The sequence below is a fragment of the Podarcis muralis genome, chromosome 6, assembly GCF_964188315.1.
Source record: "Podarcis muralis chromosome 6, rPodMur119.hap1.1, whole genome shotgun sequence".
Classification (NCBI taxonomy): Eukaryota; Metazoa; Chordata; class Lepidosauria; order Squamata; family Lacertidae; genus Podarcis; species Podarcis muralis.
In genome coordinates this window covers 35,931,622-35,948,693 of record NC_135660.1, presented here as the reverse complement: position 1 = coordinate 35,948,693, position 17,072 = coordinate 35,931,622, and the positions used below count along the sequence as shown (strand labels likewise).

At 42.2% G+C, this 17,072-nt stretch overlaps 1 protein-coding gene across 4 annotated transcripts in view; it reads left to right on the top strand.

Moving 5' to 3' along the window:
- The window catches only part of UBXN7 (UBX domain protein 7), a 28,861-nt gene extending 16,847 nt beyond the window's left edge, over positions 1–12,014 (top strand). For all 4 annotated transcript variants that reach the window (XM_028730942.2, XM_028730941.2, XM_028730944.2 and 1 more), the window contains 6 exons: positions 4,456–4,602; positions 4,762–4,852; positions 5,434–5,561; positions 6,274–6,664; positions 7,087–7,166; positions 7,856–12,014. In XM_028730942.2, coding sequence (XP_028586775.2) covers positions 4,456–4,602; positions 4,762–4,852; positions 5,434–5,561; positions 6,274–6,664; positions 7,087–7,166; positions 7,856–8,017 — 999 coding nt within the window. In that variant the 3' untranslated portion in view covers positions 8,018–12,014. The remainder of the gene's footprint in view (positions 1–4,455; positions 4,603–4,761; positions 4,853–5,433; positions 5,562–6,273; positions 6,665–7,086; positions 7,167–7,855) is intronic.
- The last annotated feature ends 5,058 nt before the right edge of the window (positions 12,015–17,072 follow it).

The window sequence follows — 17,072 nt, the reverse complement described above, 5'->3', positions numbered from 1 at the left end:
TAACTTCTGTGTCTTTAATGGAGTCGTTCCTCATAAAGCTTCATATACCTGCATCTGATTAATTTTCCTTCAGTTTTTGATCTGGCATTGCCTTTTATATTAAAATGTTTTGTGTTCTTACTTGCTGTATAGTTCCTTTAGGCAGAGTCTACTCTCCCCCACCCTGTTTACTATATAATACGATAGAGTTTTACAAAGTAAGATTCTAGTGGGTTTCTACTTCAGGGAGACTCTAATTCACACGTTTTCCAATCAATTCTTTCTACGTTATGTGCTGGAACCTCATAGTATTGCATTGAAAGCACCTTTAGAATCTACACCTTTTAATGAGTAAAATCATTTTAGGCAAAATAAGAGTGAAATGTTTTACTGATTCTAAGCAGTACTGTACTTTTAACAAATCCTCATTCGGCCATGAAGCTCACTGGGCAATCTTTGTCTGCTCACCAACTCTCTGCTTTCAGGGTTGTTTCAAGGATAATATGTGGAGGAGCATTATGTGCCACTTCAACTCTTTGGAGAATAAATAATGCATTTGGTTATTTTGTTTATGATAAACATTAGAAGAAGAAACTTGGTATGAGATGCAACGGTCTCATAGTTTTCTTGCTTCATAAGAGGAGCCACATTTTCACAAGAGTTTCCTCTTTTACATAAACGCCTTACACAGCTAGACCACTGGCATGAGTTGGTTTTTCCATGTGTTGGAATGGGGAAGAGAGGAAGCAGATGGAAATTCCCAGCACTTTATCACCATTGATACCCAGTATGCAGTTACATATTTCTAAACAACTGTGAATGCAGAGGTAGTCTGGTGCCTGAGTGCTGGTGTCTTGTTGAGCTCGGAGGCCCTTTGTCCATCACAGCTTTAGGAATGTTTATATTCTGTAACATTAATTACTTCGAGTTGCTTTCCTTCTATCTTCTTCCAGATTTAGACAGGGTTGGCAGTGTATTAGTTAAAGCAAAAAGAAACCAGTATCTTTTATTGTTTCTCATGTTCACACATGAGAAAATGAGCTTCAAATCCTTGCTTGGTAGTAAACTAAAAGGGTAACTCTGAGCCAAGTCAGTACAGTGGTGCCCCGCAAGACGAACGCCTCGCAAGACGGAAAACCCGCTAGACGAAAGGGTTTTCCGTTTTGGAGGCGCTTCGCAAAACGAATTTCCCTATGGGCTTCCTTCGCAAGATGAAAGCCCATAGGGAAATCTCCGGGACAGCGGGGAAGCGCAGCGCGTCTTCCCCACTGTCCTCGGACCTCCTCCCTCCGCCAGGCTTCGGAAGGCTGCTCCCCCCGCCTGCATTCAAAAGCCGTCGGGGACAACGCTCTCCCGGGAAGGCAGGCAGGGGGGAGCAAAAACCCCAGACAGCGGGGGACTTCTCCGCTGTCCGGGGCGATTTTAAAATGCTGGCGGGCGGCAGCAGCATTTGAAAAAACCCGGGACAGCGGGTTTAAAATTGCCCCGGGCGGCGCGTTTCTCCGCTGTCCCGGAGGGCTTTTGAAGGCAGGTGGGGGGAGCAAAGACTTTCGCCCCCCCGCCCGCCTTCAGAAGAGGTCCTGGACCTCTTCTGAAGGCGGGCGGGGGGGCGAAAGTCTTTGCTCCCCCCTGCCTGCCTTCCCGGGAGAGCGGAGAAAGGCAGCGCGTTTCTCCGCTGTCCCGGAGGGCTTTTGAAGGCAGGCGGGGGGGGATAGCAAAGACTTTCGCCCCCCGCCTGCCTTCAGAAGAGGTCCTGGACCTCTTCTGAAGGCGGGCGGGGGTAAAAGTCTTTGCTCCCCCCTGCCTGCCTGTCCCGGAGGGCTTTTGAAGGCAGGCGGGGGGGAGAGCAAAGACTTTCGCCCCCCGCCCGCCTTCAGAAGAGGTCCAGGACCTCTTCTGAAGGCTGGCGGGGGGCAAAAGTCTTTGTCCCCCCTGCCTGCCTTCCCAGGGGCTTTTAAATCGCCCCGGACAGCGGAGAAGTCCTCCGCTGTCCCGGGGCGATCTTAAAATGCCGCCCGCCAGCATTTTAAGATCGCCCCGGACAGCGAAGAAGCCCTCCGCTGTCCCGGGGTTTTTTAAAATGCTGGGGGTGGGAAGAAAAACCCTTGCCCCCCCCCCCCAGCCTTCAGAAGAGGTCGGGGGACAGACTGTCCCCGGACCTGGTCTGAAGTTGGTTTCCCTAGGAACGCATTAATTGATTTTCAATGCATTCCTATGGGAAACCGTGCTTCGCAAGACGAAAAACTCGCAAGAAGAAAAAACTTGCGGAACGAATTAATTTCGTCTTGCGAGGCACCACTGTACTTCAGACTAATCTTTCTGATAAGATAGTTGTGAGGCTATACGGTATTTGAGAAGAGTTTTAAAGCATCCTATACACTGCAAAGTGATATAGAAGTGATTGATAAGAGTGTATCTTTTTCTTCAACAACTTGGTATGTTCTAACTTTCCTTTGCCTTCTCTGTATATTTAAGAATTTAATCAGCAACCTATAGCTCAAGTTGGGATGCAGTCATTTTTTTTCTTGCATTTATGCCCATCTCTCCGAGTTGAGGGGTTTCATACCCATATAAAAATGTAGCTTTATATATAGAGAGAAAACAGGAAATATGCTAAGGATGTAGCAGTGCAGAGCAAAAAGTAGAAATTCAGTTATTAAAATTCAATTATTAAATTCATTTATTAAAGTCAAGCATCCATGTCCTTTTGTGAATACTTTGAAAATTTGCTAAAGCCACTTTGCCTAAATTGGAGCAGATGTTTTACTTCTATTATTGTAGCATACACCATATATCAGTCTGCTACAGGTTATAGAAGCAAAATACATTACCCTGAATTCATGAATTGGCAAATTCACTAGTTATATACAATGTGAGCACTCAGTTTGCACATTTAAAGAGATTTTTGAGTTTGCACCATGTGAATTTCTAAGATATACTAGCTTTGAAAATTGCTGTGTTATAACAATAAATTATACATACATTTTAATAGCAGTTGGCAGGAGGAGTCCACACTTCACTGTTTAGGTGTAAGCAGTAATTCTAATCCAAGAATACTATTTCAGCTTTCAGTCTTAAATGCCTACCGTCTGCCAACAAAATCTTAAAAACATAGGGTTGTATTCAGTGGTGTTTGTGTGCAAGTGGAACAAATTCTACTCACACAAAAGGATTTTACTCTCCTCCCTGTATCTTTCTGAAATCTGCTCCAGAGACTTGAGGACACTTCAGACAGATTGAGGGAAGAAGAGGAAGGGTAAGCCCTGCTGTGTGAGTGGAATTTTGGATTATGCGACTTTGGATTCAGTCAAATAGTTCGTGTATCAAATGATTTAAATACTTTTCACATAATACAACTAAAAGATTATTTAATATACACTTATTTTTTGAGCATCTAGTACCAAATGTTCATTTTAAAATGTGGTAATTTTTAAAATTCCAGACCTTTTTCGTATGTAACACCCTTTTTCTTTGATTGGGAGAAATGACTTGTTTGTTTGCTGGCCCATGCAAAAGTATTGCAAAGCATAGCTGTGAAGCGTGATTTGACAGTGTGTCTGCAATCCACAATTTATCCCGTTGATCACTTAGTAGTCAATAGATCAGATACTTCACTTTTACAAAGTGAAATCTTATTTTCCAGAAAGCAAAATCATCAGGAATTGTTTCCTTTTTGTGAAGAATTCAGTTGGTGCAAACCCATGAGTAAAATCTCTTTTAAGGAAGCCCAACCATTTCCCCCCTATTTATTCAGGAAATATGAGCATTCCAAATTTTGATATAGCACTCTTTTTTTCAACAGGTATGGCAATTCAGCGATCAGAATTACATTCTTGATCAAACTCCTACATTAACTTGCAACCAACCAATCAGGCAATGCCAGCTTTGTGACTCAAACCAGTAAGATCTCTTCCTGCAACTTCAAACCCTACCACCTCCCCCACTTTCAGTCTGAATTACCATCAGAAAGTGGCTCTTGGTGCTCCAATAATATAAAAAAAATAGCATATACAAACAGAAAACCAGAGGGAATGAATAATGGAACAAGGAACTGCTAGTTTATCAATAATGCCAATCCACCACAATTTTGGCTCTTGAATTGACTTGTCTGTCCTGCGGTCAGATCAATATAACTCGTTTCCTGTTCTTCATTACATAATGTTTTATTCAGGTTCCACTCTTGGGTTTGGATTTCCATACCTCAACCCTCCCCCCCATGCTTTCTCCCCAAACTTTCTTATGCTCGACATGTTGACATTCAACAGTTTGGGATAATCACCGTGTGATCTTTAGTAAGACAAGTTGACCTGCAGAATTCTCTAACCCTGCACACCGCTTGTCAGGCTGGTTTGCAGATTACCTTTTTGAGTCCTGATTGAAGCCTGCCACAATAAGTAGAAGCCGTCATTGCTGGCATTGTTTCTTGCTAGACCTTCATTTTTGGCTAATGTTCCTACTGTTGTTTCCTGTCTTCAGGCCAAGGAATGTGGTCAGATGCAGAACAAGTGGCTCATGATTAACATACAGAATGTGCAAGATTTCGCCTGTCAGTGTCTCAACCGTGACGTTTGGAGCAACGAGGCTGTGAAAAACCTTATCAGAGAGCACTTCATTTTCTGGCAGGTGGGAAGGCTGCTTTCCTCAGTGACGAAAAGCTTAGTAAAAGAGCCAATATCTGGGTTACATTTAATTTTTATTTTAGCTATGTTGTGGCTCCAAGTTGGGCTATATTGTGAAATTGCTTCTTCAAGCATTTAAAAGGAAATCTTGGCTGTTCCATAGGTGTACCACGACAGTGAGGAAGGACAACGATACATACAGTTCTACAAACTAGCAGACTTCCCTTATGTGTCTATCCTGGACCCTAGGACAGGTAAGGGGTGAAACACTTGCTTCTATTGCAGCTATGGGTATTTTATAAATAATACCTAAAAGCTTTCCTTTAGAAATGATTGTAAACTGGGAGCTGATTGCGTTGTAATCAAGAGTATTGTGTTTCAAGGTATATCTCCATTTAGCTCAAATAAGGGAGGGATTTTGCTTTCTCATCTTTTTCATGATCTTCCCAGAGGCATCTGACTGCTTTTAGAATGCAGGACCAGAGTATGATCTAGCTGGATCAGTGTTCACTGTTCCTTTGCCCATGTTACTTTTAAGTCCATTAGGTGCAGTTGGCTATTTGATATCTGTGGTTAAGATAAAGATTAGCATTTATTACTTTCCAGACACTGGAATTGATCCTGCTGTTCCCTTTGCAGAATCATTTTGCAAGTGTGTTAGGAGTCCTCTTAAAATAACACATATGGGTTAAAATCTCCAGCATATGGCAGTACAAATGTAAATTCTGTAAAGTCAGTGCTTCTATTTTGTTTCATTCTGTCTGCTACTGTTTCATTCTGTCTGATATTTTGAAACTCCAATTATTGAAGTATGGTTTATTACTGTTTTAAATAGGACAGAAGCTAGTTGAGTGGCACCAGCTAGATGTAACTTCTTTTTTGGACCAAGTGACTGGGTTCCTAGGTGAGCATGGACAACTGGATGGACATTCCACTAGCCCTCCCCAGAAGCGTTCTCGTTCTGTGAGTATAATAATTATAATCGTTGTTGAGACCCTCCAACTCTCCCATTTTTACTGGGACATCCCAGAACTATGGAAGCAGCCCTGGCTTATGATTCCATCCTGGGATGTCCCCGGATTTCAGCCAATAGCTCAGAAACGAGCAGGGAACCAAAAGACAGACACACACATGAGGAGGACTGAAGCTTCCTGAAGTACAGTGCCACTTCCGGAAGTACATCACTGTGGCCCTCCTCATGCGTGTGTGGCAGCACACAGCCAGCAGTGGCACACAGATGAGGGGCAGTGTGTGGTGGAGTGCAGTGGCAGGCACTCACACACAAGCCAGTAAGACGGCATGCAAGTGAACAGCGGTGGGATGTTCCGGGAGGGTGGTTAGGTGGGCAAGTGGCGACAGCAGCTACGGAGTGCAACTAGGCAAGTGTCCGCAGGGTGATGGGGGGTGAGTGGGCAAGCGGTGGTGGCGTAATGGGGGGAGAAGTCCGAAATTTCTTCTTGGGAAATGTTTGATATCCTAATGGGATTTGCTGATGGACAGGTCATAATATTAATGATGATAATGACATGCTCCACATTAACATCCAAAAAAAGGTAATACTTTGCTTTGTAAGCAGAAGTATTCATAGAAAGGAGGAATAATTTTCTGTTGTCTCTGCCCTACTTCTCAGTGTAATATAATGTCTCCCTTTTTGCTTTATGATCATATTAACTAGGAGAGTCTCATTGATGCGAGTGAAGATAGCCAGTTGGAAGCTGCCATCAGAGCATCTTTACAGGAGACACATTTTGACTCTGACCAGGTCAAGCAGGAAAGCAGATCAGATGAAGAGTCTGAATCGGAGCTTTTCTCTGGAAGTGAGGAATTTATTTCTGTTTGTGGTTCTGATGATGATGAGCCAGAGAATCCTGCCAAGTCTAGGAAATCTCCACATAAGGATTTGGGCTGTAGAAAAGAGGAAGGCAGAAGGCCCCAACCTGAGCCCACAGCAAGGACTGAACCAGAGGTGGTAACAAACCACCGAGGACTATCTTGCATGGATTCTGGGGTAATAGAGGAGATTGGGGCTAAGCCAGAAGCAGCAGTGAAGGAAATTAATGTGAACGGTAAGTGTGGTGGTTAAATGTTTCCTGTCATTAAAAAAAACTAATGTTAAATATTCAGTCTGCTAAATCCATTATGGGGCTTTTATTCTGGTGGTGAAGGAATAGTTATTAAAATATGAAGCTGCTTTATATTGAGTGAGACCATTGGTCCATATTGCCCAGTACTGTCCACTCTGGCTGGCAGTGGCTCTTAAGTTTCAGCCAAAGGCCTTTCCCAACCCTGCTAAGTGTATCTTCACTGGGGATTGAACCTGGGACCTTCTCCATACAAAGTATGTAGCTTACCACTAAGCTATGAGCCCTCAAAACTTTTTGAAATGTGTATGTTTCCATATTGATATGTACTAAATTATCAGCACACAGATTGCTAAAGCTTGTTCTTGTTCATGTATTCTGTTTTATTTCTGATTTTCTTCTATTAGGACCAAAGGCACAGCTAATGCTAAGGTATCCAGATGGGAAGAGGGAACAAATTTCACTGCCTGAACAAGCTAAGCTTCTGGTAAGTAGAAGTGATTAAAGAATCACTGCTTTTTTGGTCTTAATGTCCTTTCCAGTCTCTGTGTGCATTTCAGACATGCTTTTGTTTACCTGGTTTTTCCCCACTTACACTTCTTATAGTACAACATATGCTTTCCCTTTTCATGTGTGACTTCTAACCACCTCTTAACAGCCTAGTCTTCTGTCAGGTCTCTATCCAAGACTGGATCCCAAATTCTTGTCTAGAGTTTTCTACTGTCCAAATGTCCTGCTCCAGACAAATTGGGCTGTTTGTTCTTCATACTACCTTTTGCTAACTTAGGCATTCACAACACAGTATATGTCGTGATAACAGCAATGCCATCAGAGTGTAGGTTAAAGACCTACAGCAGCGATTGCTGCCCTTTTGCTGACGTAGCTTTCCATAATAAGTTGTCATACATTGCATTGAAAACTACGGTATCCAGCAAAGTAGTGCAATATTTCCATTTGCGTGGTGGAACTTCCTGTCCCTCTCATCTTCCTACATCTTCCCCAAATCTTCTCTGGAGGGTTGGGGGAGAGTTCTAGGGCTGGGAAACCCCAGAACAGATTTAGGAGAGAGGGTAAGTTGTGTTGCACAGTCCTTGTGCTAAAATAACTGTAGTGGATACCACCCTGTTGTATTTTGGTGCTGCATCATTAAGACACTGGTCTCTGCTTTCTCTCCAGGCTCTCATCAACCATGTGCAGTCGAAAGGATACCCCAATGAACGTTTTGAACTCCTCACCAACTTTCCTCGAAGGAAACTTTCCCATCTGGACTATGACATCACATTACAGGAGGCTGGTCTTTGTCCTCAAGAGACTGTCTTCGTGCAGGAAAGGAATTAGTACTCCCAGCCTTACCCACCCATGTTATCTTTGCCTACAATATTAACTCACCAGTGTGCAGTTGGCTCCATGGGATTACAGAGCTGAAATCAGGCAGCAGTTTGCTGGCTTCTCTTTTCTCTCCCTCCTTTCATGCTACTCTTAGCAAATGAACCATATGGAAACAACAGGATAGGTTTGCTTGGCTTTGACGCTGGAGGAAGGCATGTTTGCTGTATCAAAATCAGAAGCGCTGTCTGTATATCAAGCATGCTGGGGGCACTGAACAGCCAGAATAAGAAAAGTTTCTCATTCCCCTCAGAAAAAAAGAAATCGATTTTCTTTAATATATTTTATTTTCAACCGGTCACATGACCAAATATTGTGGGTTTCTTTAGAGAAACATTTCAGCATGTGCTGACTGCATTGAGAAAGCTTTTAGTCCCCACTGCCATGTGCAGGATTAGGTTTTCAGCATGCAATGACAAACAAGTTTTTCCCCCCTGGGGTACCAACATATGCTGAAAACCAAATATTTCGTGCGGTGGCAAGTGCACACAACTGACTTGCCACAGGTTGGCATGCACACAGGCTTTCAACGCAGTTAGCACATGCCCAGATGCTTATGTCAAAAGTCTTGTCCACATGTGGAGAAAAAAATGGAAACAGCTGAAGATCCATTGCCCATTGTAGCCCTTTGGGAGTCATCACAAGCACAGTTCCCAGAAAGGCGCAAAATGAACCACCTTAGAACATATGTTTGAGTTTATTTGTATGTGTTCCTTTTGTTGCAGATGGGATGAGTTGCTTTAAAAGAAGGTGATGTAGTCAGTAGGTCTAGTATAATCTAACCGTTGTGCTCCTAACCCTCTGTGCTTGGTCTATAGCTTCAGGGCTTCTTCTTGTCACAATTAAAACTGGGGGAATGCGGGATTGATTCTCATCTTCTGTCAGGATTTTACCATCAGTGGAATATGGCAAGGTACTGACCATGAATGTAAAACTTATTAAACCTCTTCTGTCATAACTCAAAAGCTGTTTTCATTAACTGTACCTTTCTGGAATTCTGTCAACACTGGGCTTCAGTGTATTTGTACAGGTACTCGGCTCTAAGGAAAGCCTTTCTCTTGTGCTCTTCTGTTAATTTAAAAACGCTTAGTTAAATTAAGATGCTAACAACATAAAATAAGATAGTTTCAAGCAGTAATATTGGTGTTCTTGAAGCTCAAGTTGTTCAGACAGCTACTTGCCACTATTTGTTGTAATTGTCCATTTAATTACGGTAGGTATGGTGTGGCTTCCTCCGCTTGGTAAAACTTGCTGTAATCGAACCCCAGTTCAAAAGATGGTTATATTGTTGCCACACACTTGATAAGGTCCCACAAGGATCATTCTTGCAGATTAAAATGCTTATACTACATTGTACAGCGGAAAAAAATTAACCCCTTGCTTCTCTAAGGTGTTGGTGGATATTTGACCACAAAGGCCATAATTAAAGAACCACACTGTTGGCAGTGTGTAAATTCACAAATAAAGTACATTAACGGAGTCATACTTGAGTGCTGGTTAAGAAATCTAGCTTTTGACAAACCCCCAAAGCTTCTTTTTAAAAAAACACCAGTGCCAGCATGCATTTGATTTGCATAGTTGATGATCTTAGCGAAGGATGAAAGGCAAAATTACCTGTTAAAACTAAAAGTGTAAAGTCAAATAATTGCCTGGTTAGTTACTAGTTTGTAAAACAGAGACTCACACACTCACCCTATATATTTGTAAGGTGCATGTTACTCCGAGGAGAAGATGCTGTTTGCACTCTACTGCTTTGGTTAGATCGCAAAGTGCAATTATGGAAAGAGAACTGAATCCATTGGGTGTCATACTCATAATAGGTCCAATGGATTGTGTCCAATGTTAGAGTAGATGCATTGACATTAATAGACATGGCTAACTTAGGTTCATTAATTTCAGTGATTCTACTCTGAGTATGACTTGGTTGGATAAAATTCTGCCAAGTTGTAATAGTATTACTTTGTCCTCACCCCCCGTCCCATAGTCAACACCAACTTATTTATTCCCCAGCTAAACCTTTTAGGCATTGGTTAGTGCAAGCCTTTCACTGCTTACTGACCATAACCGTTGCATTCATTCTAAGTACACCAAGCATAAGGAGCCTTATGTGCATTTCCCACTCTTCACCAGCAGTAGGTTGGCCCTTTCCTCAGAAGATTGAATTTAAAGCTGGCTTGTATCCAGTGGTGGCTTTGCTTTAGCAGAAGTGCTTCCACTTGTGGAAGTTGGGGCACCTGATTTTCACTGATGGCCCCTACCCTTCTAAGTCTCCCCAGATGCTGCTTATGGGGTTGGGGAACCCTCCAGAACAGAGTGGGGCCTGCAGTATGTAAAGGAATTGATGAAAACTGGGTAGCTAGACTTGAGCTAGCAGAAGCCCTGTCTGCTAAGCCATTGGTTACAATCCACTGCTTTTAGATGGCTTTTACAAATGCTTTGAAATGGGTTAGGTAGGCGTCCTTTTGGTTTTAGTCATTGTTAGTCATTAAGCTAGGCATCTTTCGTCAGTTTACTTCTTATGCAGCATCTTTCAAAGTACACAAGTGACTTGCATGGTTTCTGAATGATCATATCCTACTGAATGGATTGTAAGATCTAGGGAATAGACAATTTGTGCAAACTCTCGCTGTCCTTATTCCACATATCAAGCTCTAAAGAGAGACAGAATGGGGCATGGGGGTGGAGAGATTGAGTTTCTGAGGCACCATTTAGGCAACTTACTGATGGTTTAAAATGCCTTTTCTACATACTAGGTATTTCAGATGAATTGGTTTTTAATCTTTCCTATGTTTTACTGTATCCTTAAAGCAGTTCAGCAGCTTAACAGGCATGTGATACAGAATTGTTCTAAGATATGCAATGTATTGGGGTGAGAAGGTCTTGACACCAGTGTTCCTGTAAAAAGTGCCTTGAGAGCAGAAAAGCAGCATATAAATAAAAAGGCGTACCAATTTGAAACTTTAAACTGTACTGTTCTTAATAGTGTGCTCTTACAGGCCTTGTATTTCAGCATGTACTTTTCAAGAAGATATTTGGACTCAAATTGTTTAAGCTGTGCTGTGCATTTGAACCTAGTTTTTGATTACCTCCAGGTGCCTGCAGATTTATTAACAAGATAATCCTCACTGTGTTAACCTGAATAGCTTTTCTAATGTTTCAATGTTAGCAAGACTGTGCTTTAGTTCATTTCAGGGCCCTAGGTTCATATTCAGTTCCTTTGGTGGATTTGCTTTGCTATGGAAGCTTATGATGAAGAAGCAAATGTGTACGTAGGAGGCTTTTGATACCCTTTTCTCTCCACTCCACCCCCCCCCCCACTGCAACACTATCAAATCATTCCTGAAACCTGGATTTTAGAGAGAGGTCTTTGATGCAACACAGGTAAACAAGGATTGTGAAGCTAGTTTTTAGTGGCAAGCATAGCACATGGAAATCTTCCAAAATGTATATAGATGTACCACGTTAACACTAATAATGCTACAGGAATAATACTGAAAGGCAAATTCCAAAAAGAATTCTGAAATTAAAAATAGAATGACAGGTTATTGGGGGGGGGGGGGGTTTGAGGTGTTAAATTACAAACTATTTAAGCTGGGAGCATATGGTTTGGATACTGTTATAATCAAAGTTATGGTACCCTTCAAGACATTTGGTTGACTTTTTAATGTTGGGTTGCGATCTTAAACCTTTATAGCTTAAGCTATGTAAAACTGATCTGCTACATTTTCAGTAGAAGCTGTTTCCTTTGTAATTATGAGAATTCTAAGATGGGTGGGGAGAAGAGAAGATTTCAGCTTGCTGTGATGGGAAGGACCAAACTCAAGGCAACCTCTGATATACATATATATATAAATATATATATACAATTGCTGCATTTTTATAAATATGTGTAAATGCCCTTCCTACTGTAATATTTTGATCCTGGAAATAAAGCAGACCTTTTCACTAATTCTTAGCCTGTTGATTTTTAGAAGGGAATAAGTTCTCCTGGGATACAAAAGGGGAAATGTGTTTTCTGTGAAGGCAAATTTTCACAGACAAGGACCTAACTCTGTGTGTCTGCCTGCTGACTTTCTAGTAAATAAATGTGTGATGCCAAGGGTGGGCATATGCTATCAAATGTTTGTTTCAATATGATTATTGCCTCTACCCCGTTTCTTTTCGGTAGGACTTCTTTTATATCAAAGATTAATACACTGCATTAGAAAGTGGAGGATTTAGAGAAGCAACCATTCTGACAACAGATGTCCTAACACTTGTGGCACTTCCTGTTGCAGGAGTGTTTAGGAACTGAAGCCCCAATGTTTACATTTAGTTACTGTAGGGGAAATGCATCCGGAAGACAAATCATATCGAGGAGTTAGTTATCTGACATGGAGCCCTTCCTGCCTCTGTTCCTTCCCCCTCCCCTGCTCTTGTTAAGTTTTCTGATGGTGTGAGAACAGTCTTAGATGTCTTTAGAACGTTGGGAGGAGGTGAATCACACACACACCCCCCCACGCACACAGCTGCCTCATAAGTTGTGGGTGATAATGCTGGGTATCTTCTTTGATGTTGTACATTGTTTTGAGAAAGTGAGGCATTGGGAGGGGGTGGCTATCTATAACATCAGACGGTTTGGGCAGAGTTGCTTTGAAGCTTTTCACAGACTAATGGGCCAGAAGGCCATGCAATCTGAGGCTATCTGGGGGAGTCTCTTCGTGCTTCTTGAGGGCTTCCAGGTGGCAGATTTAAGTGCTTGCTTGGTATGTATACACTGCTTGCTGTTTTAGAATAAAACCTTTAATCTCAGCCACTTGTGTGTTTTGTATTACTTCTGAGTCTCATTTTAAATGAACCACCTTCCCTTTGGCAAGACAGTTACCTAGGTTATAAATGTTGTTCAAAAATTGTAGACATGTATAGTGGGGTTGAGAGGAAGGGGACACCGCTCAGTGCTGCTGTTAGAAGCTGGCAAAGCCTCCCCTGCCTGTTCTCAGTTCCCTTAGATTGAGTCAGTCATTAGTCCTAGCTTGGTATTGCCTATATTGTCGGGCAATGACTATCAAGGATTTGTAGACAAGGGTAATTTCTAATCCTGTTTGGAACCTTATGCATGCAAAACATGCTTGGCCATTGAGCCTGTGGACATATTATGTAGCATTTGTTAAGGAACTAAGGCAGGTTTCCTCAACATCGGCCCTCCAGATGTTTTGAGACTACAATTCCCATCATCCCTGACCACAGGGCCTGCTAGCTAGGGATCAGAGTTGTAGGCCAAAAACATCTGGAGGGCCGAGGTTGAGGAAGCCTGAACTAAGGGTTGTCGACTATTGTTTCCTCAGAGTAGACCCATTTCAAGTAATTATCATTATCAACTTAGGTTCATTAATTTCATTGCGTCTGCTCCGAAGAAACTAGTTGAAAACAACCCTAAATGTTTAAAAGACATGCTATAAAACATTTGCCTCATTTAACAGATGAGGAACCTGAGATTGTGACTAGTTGTAAAACATCTGGAAATCTGCACATATTGTGTAATAAGGGTCAAAGTTGTACCTATACAGTGGTGCCTCGCAAGACGAAAAGTATCCGTTCCGCGAGTCTCTTCGTCTTGTGGTTTTTTCGTCTTGCGAAGCAAGCCCATTAGCGGCTTAGCGCTATTAGCGGCTTAGCGGGCTTAGCGGGTCAGCTGATAAACGGCTTAGCGGATCAGCTGTTAAGCGGCTTGGCAGATCAGCTGTTAAGCGGCTTAGCGATCAGCTGCTTAGCGGATCAGCTGTTAAGCGGCTTAGCGGATCAGCTGATAAGCGGCTTAGTGGCTTGGGAAGGGGGGGGGAGGAAAAAAACCCTGCAGGAACTCGCAAGACATTTTCGTCTTGCGAAGCAAGCCCATAGGAAATTCGTTTTGCGAAGCACCTCCAAAACGGAAAACCCTTTCGTCTAGCGGGTTTTCCGTCTTGCGAGGCATTCGTCTTGCGGGGCACCACTGTATTAAAGAGGAGCAAATGTTTCCTCTTCAATGTGCCGTGCTTCCAAGTGTGTGCGAGAATGTTATGTTTCAAAAAGCAATAGAGTACTGAAGTGGAAACTGAGGCAACTCACTTGCTCAGTCATTGTGGTTCAAAGAGTTAAAGTTGCCTGACCGTATTTTCCACAGTCATGTAAACCTGTACATTTGCTAATGAGAGTGCAAGAGTCACACTGGGAAAGAACATGGAAACTGCAAGTTACGCTGATACAAGGGAGGCGTGATTGTGGCTGCTAGATGGACAATTCTTACGCAACTTCAAGATTTATTTAAAGCTGACAAATTTGGAGTGGGAGGAGAACTAGGGCACACCCACTCTCTTTAGGCAGCAGTTCAGTTGCTCAATAATAATCACGTGTGATGCAAGGTGTACTGTTAATATAGGAGTGCTTAAATTATCAGATGGGGAAATATGTTGAAAGATAAGAATGGCCCAACTTCTTTAGGGGAGTGGAGGCAGCACTCATCTTCCCTAGACTAGACTTTATCAATACCACAAATACATCCAGGTAATATCAGCCCAGCAAACATACTGAACATCATGCACTAATTCCACTCCTACCCACCCATGGCAGTTTGAAATCCCCACCTATTGTTTATTTAACCAATACTGTAGTGACTCTTCCACTGTTTGAATCCATGCCCTATCCTTTTTTCAAAAAAGGATTTTCCCTGAGCAAGGCTCTTTCTCCCTACTAGACCCCAACTCCAATTCGCCCCAGCCAATATAGTTACTGGTCAGGAATGATGGGAGTTGGAGCACAGCAACATTTAGAGGGCCATACATGTGTCATTAATGGTCTAGAAAGACTCAGAGAAAGGTCTGCAGCGCATACCTGCCCTCTCTGTGGATACTGTGGCAATTTTTGTAGAGAAGTGCAAGTCCAGGATAAAGCATGAGAATGAAACTAGTCGTGGATGAGCCTCCGTCTCCGGCATGATGTGTGGTTGGTTCCTCCTTAATCTGGAATATTGGCGTTAATAAAGAGGCGCTCCTGGACCGACATATGACAATGTGCTGCAATCAATCAGCTGCCAAAGGGACTGAGCTTGGCTCTTTGAAGGTACAGTGGTACCTCGAGTTACAAACACCTCAGGTTACAAACGTTTCAGGTTACAAACTCCACTAACCTGGAAGAGTTACCTCGAGTTGAGAACTTTTCCTCAGGATGAGAACGGAAATTGTGTACCAGTGGTGCAGCGGCAGCAAGAGGCCCCATTAGCGAAAGCACGCCTCTAGTTAAGAACAGTTTCAGGTTAAGAACGGACCTCCGGAACGAATTAAGTTCGTAACTAGAGGTACCACTGTATCTGAATGTTTTTCCTGAAGCTTGGGATTCCTCACAACAGCAGGGAAAGGAAAGGGGAGGACAAGGTACTTTGTGCTTTCATACGGTTTTCAAATGGTCGTTTTTCTTCTTCTTCTTTTTTTTAAATGATATTTATTAAAGTTTAACAATTACAGAAACAAGAAAAACAAACAATAAAAAGTTACAATACTTCAAAAATAAAAGAAAATACAATAAAAAACAACAGTACAGCAAAACAATACAAAAGAAAAAACAAAAACATTTATTAAAAAAAACCCATCCAGTATTTTCATATCTTTATCTTTCATTTACTTGTTTCCTTGACTTCCTCACACCTCCCTTTTTTGTATTCTAATTCAATTAATTGTTTCAGCAAGTCCTTTCCCTCTTTCTCAAATTTTGTTCCATAATTTATCTAACGCAATTTAACCTTAAATTTTAGACTTTGACCTGTTAACAATCTATTTTTACTTAATTCTTTATAACATTTCTGCTAAAGCCATATAGCTTCTTTCCAGCATCCTTCTAACATCAAATGGTCGTTTTTCTTCTTGTCCTCCCCTGTAAAATGAAAGAGACATGTGTAGCCATGGCTATGTTATTCTGTCTGTTACCATGTAAAAAAAGGGGGGGTGTCTTTATGCTCAACAAGGAATTCAACAACAATTTATGCCATCCCCCCTCGACTGAGGTTGGTTCTCCCATTAGGTAGAGTGAGGCAGCTGATTTCACAAATGGCTTCACAAATTATTAGTTAATTTATTATGGTTACCATTTTTATGTTAGAGGAGAAGAGAGGCTTGTTGGTTTTTCTGCCTCAGTTCCCCACAAAATGTGGCCAGCCTTGGGTACTTTACACACTGACCTGTGGGGGTGGGGGGCAACATATGCTGCTCTGTCTCAGGCAGCAAAATATCTTTGAGTACAAATATTGCCCCACCCTGCTAGGCCATCACTTTAAAATTCTTGCTATAGCATTCAGGCACTCAATCTGCAATAATAATTTATTAATGCAATAATTAAAAAAAAAATAGCGCTCTGAGCTCTTCAGTGATTGACAGCTGTCATGGTGGCTTTATAAGTGGCACTAGGCCAGCTGCTGTTGATGATACATCAGCATGTGGTAGTTCGCTTGTTAGCACTGGTGTGAACTCTGTAGGAGTTCTAACACTATATGAAGTGCCTGAAATGTGAAAGTAGAATCACCACACCAGACTTGCTCTCAAGACAGCTGATCCAAACAGAGAGTTGTGTGGCTGGCGTGACGTAGCTGGAACACAAGAGTGAGTTGCAACATTTCCCCAGTGGTGCCAAAAATGAACCTTCCTCTTCCTCCACTCCTTGAAAATCGCAATGTGATTTATACACTTCAGCTGTTTCAGTGTGGTGAGTTTTGTGTGTGTGTGTGTGTGTGTGCGCACACACACACACACACACACACACACACATACACACACACACACACACACTGTATATAACTATAAAGGGAATTTTGTTGTTCTTGGTGGAACCACCTGACTTTTGTAAGTCAGTCGAGAATGGTTGACCCATATAATGATACATTAATCTGGAGCTGAAATATGGAGCACTAAAAAGGGTAAGAGTAAAGGACCCCTGGACAGTTAAGTCCTGTCAAAGGTGACCATGGGGTTGTGGCGCTCATCTCACTTCAGGCTGAGGGAGCAGG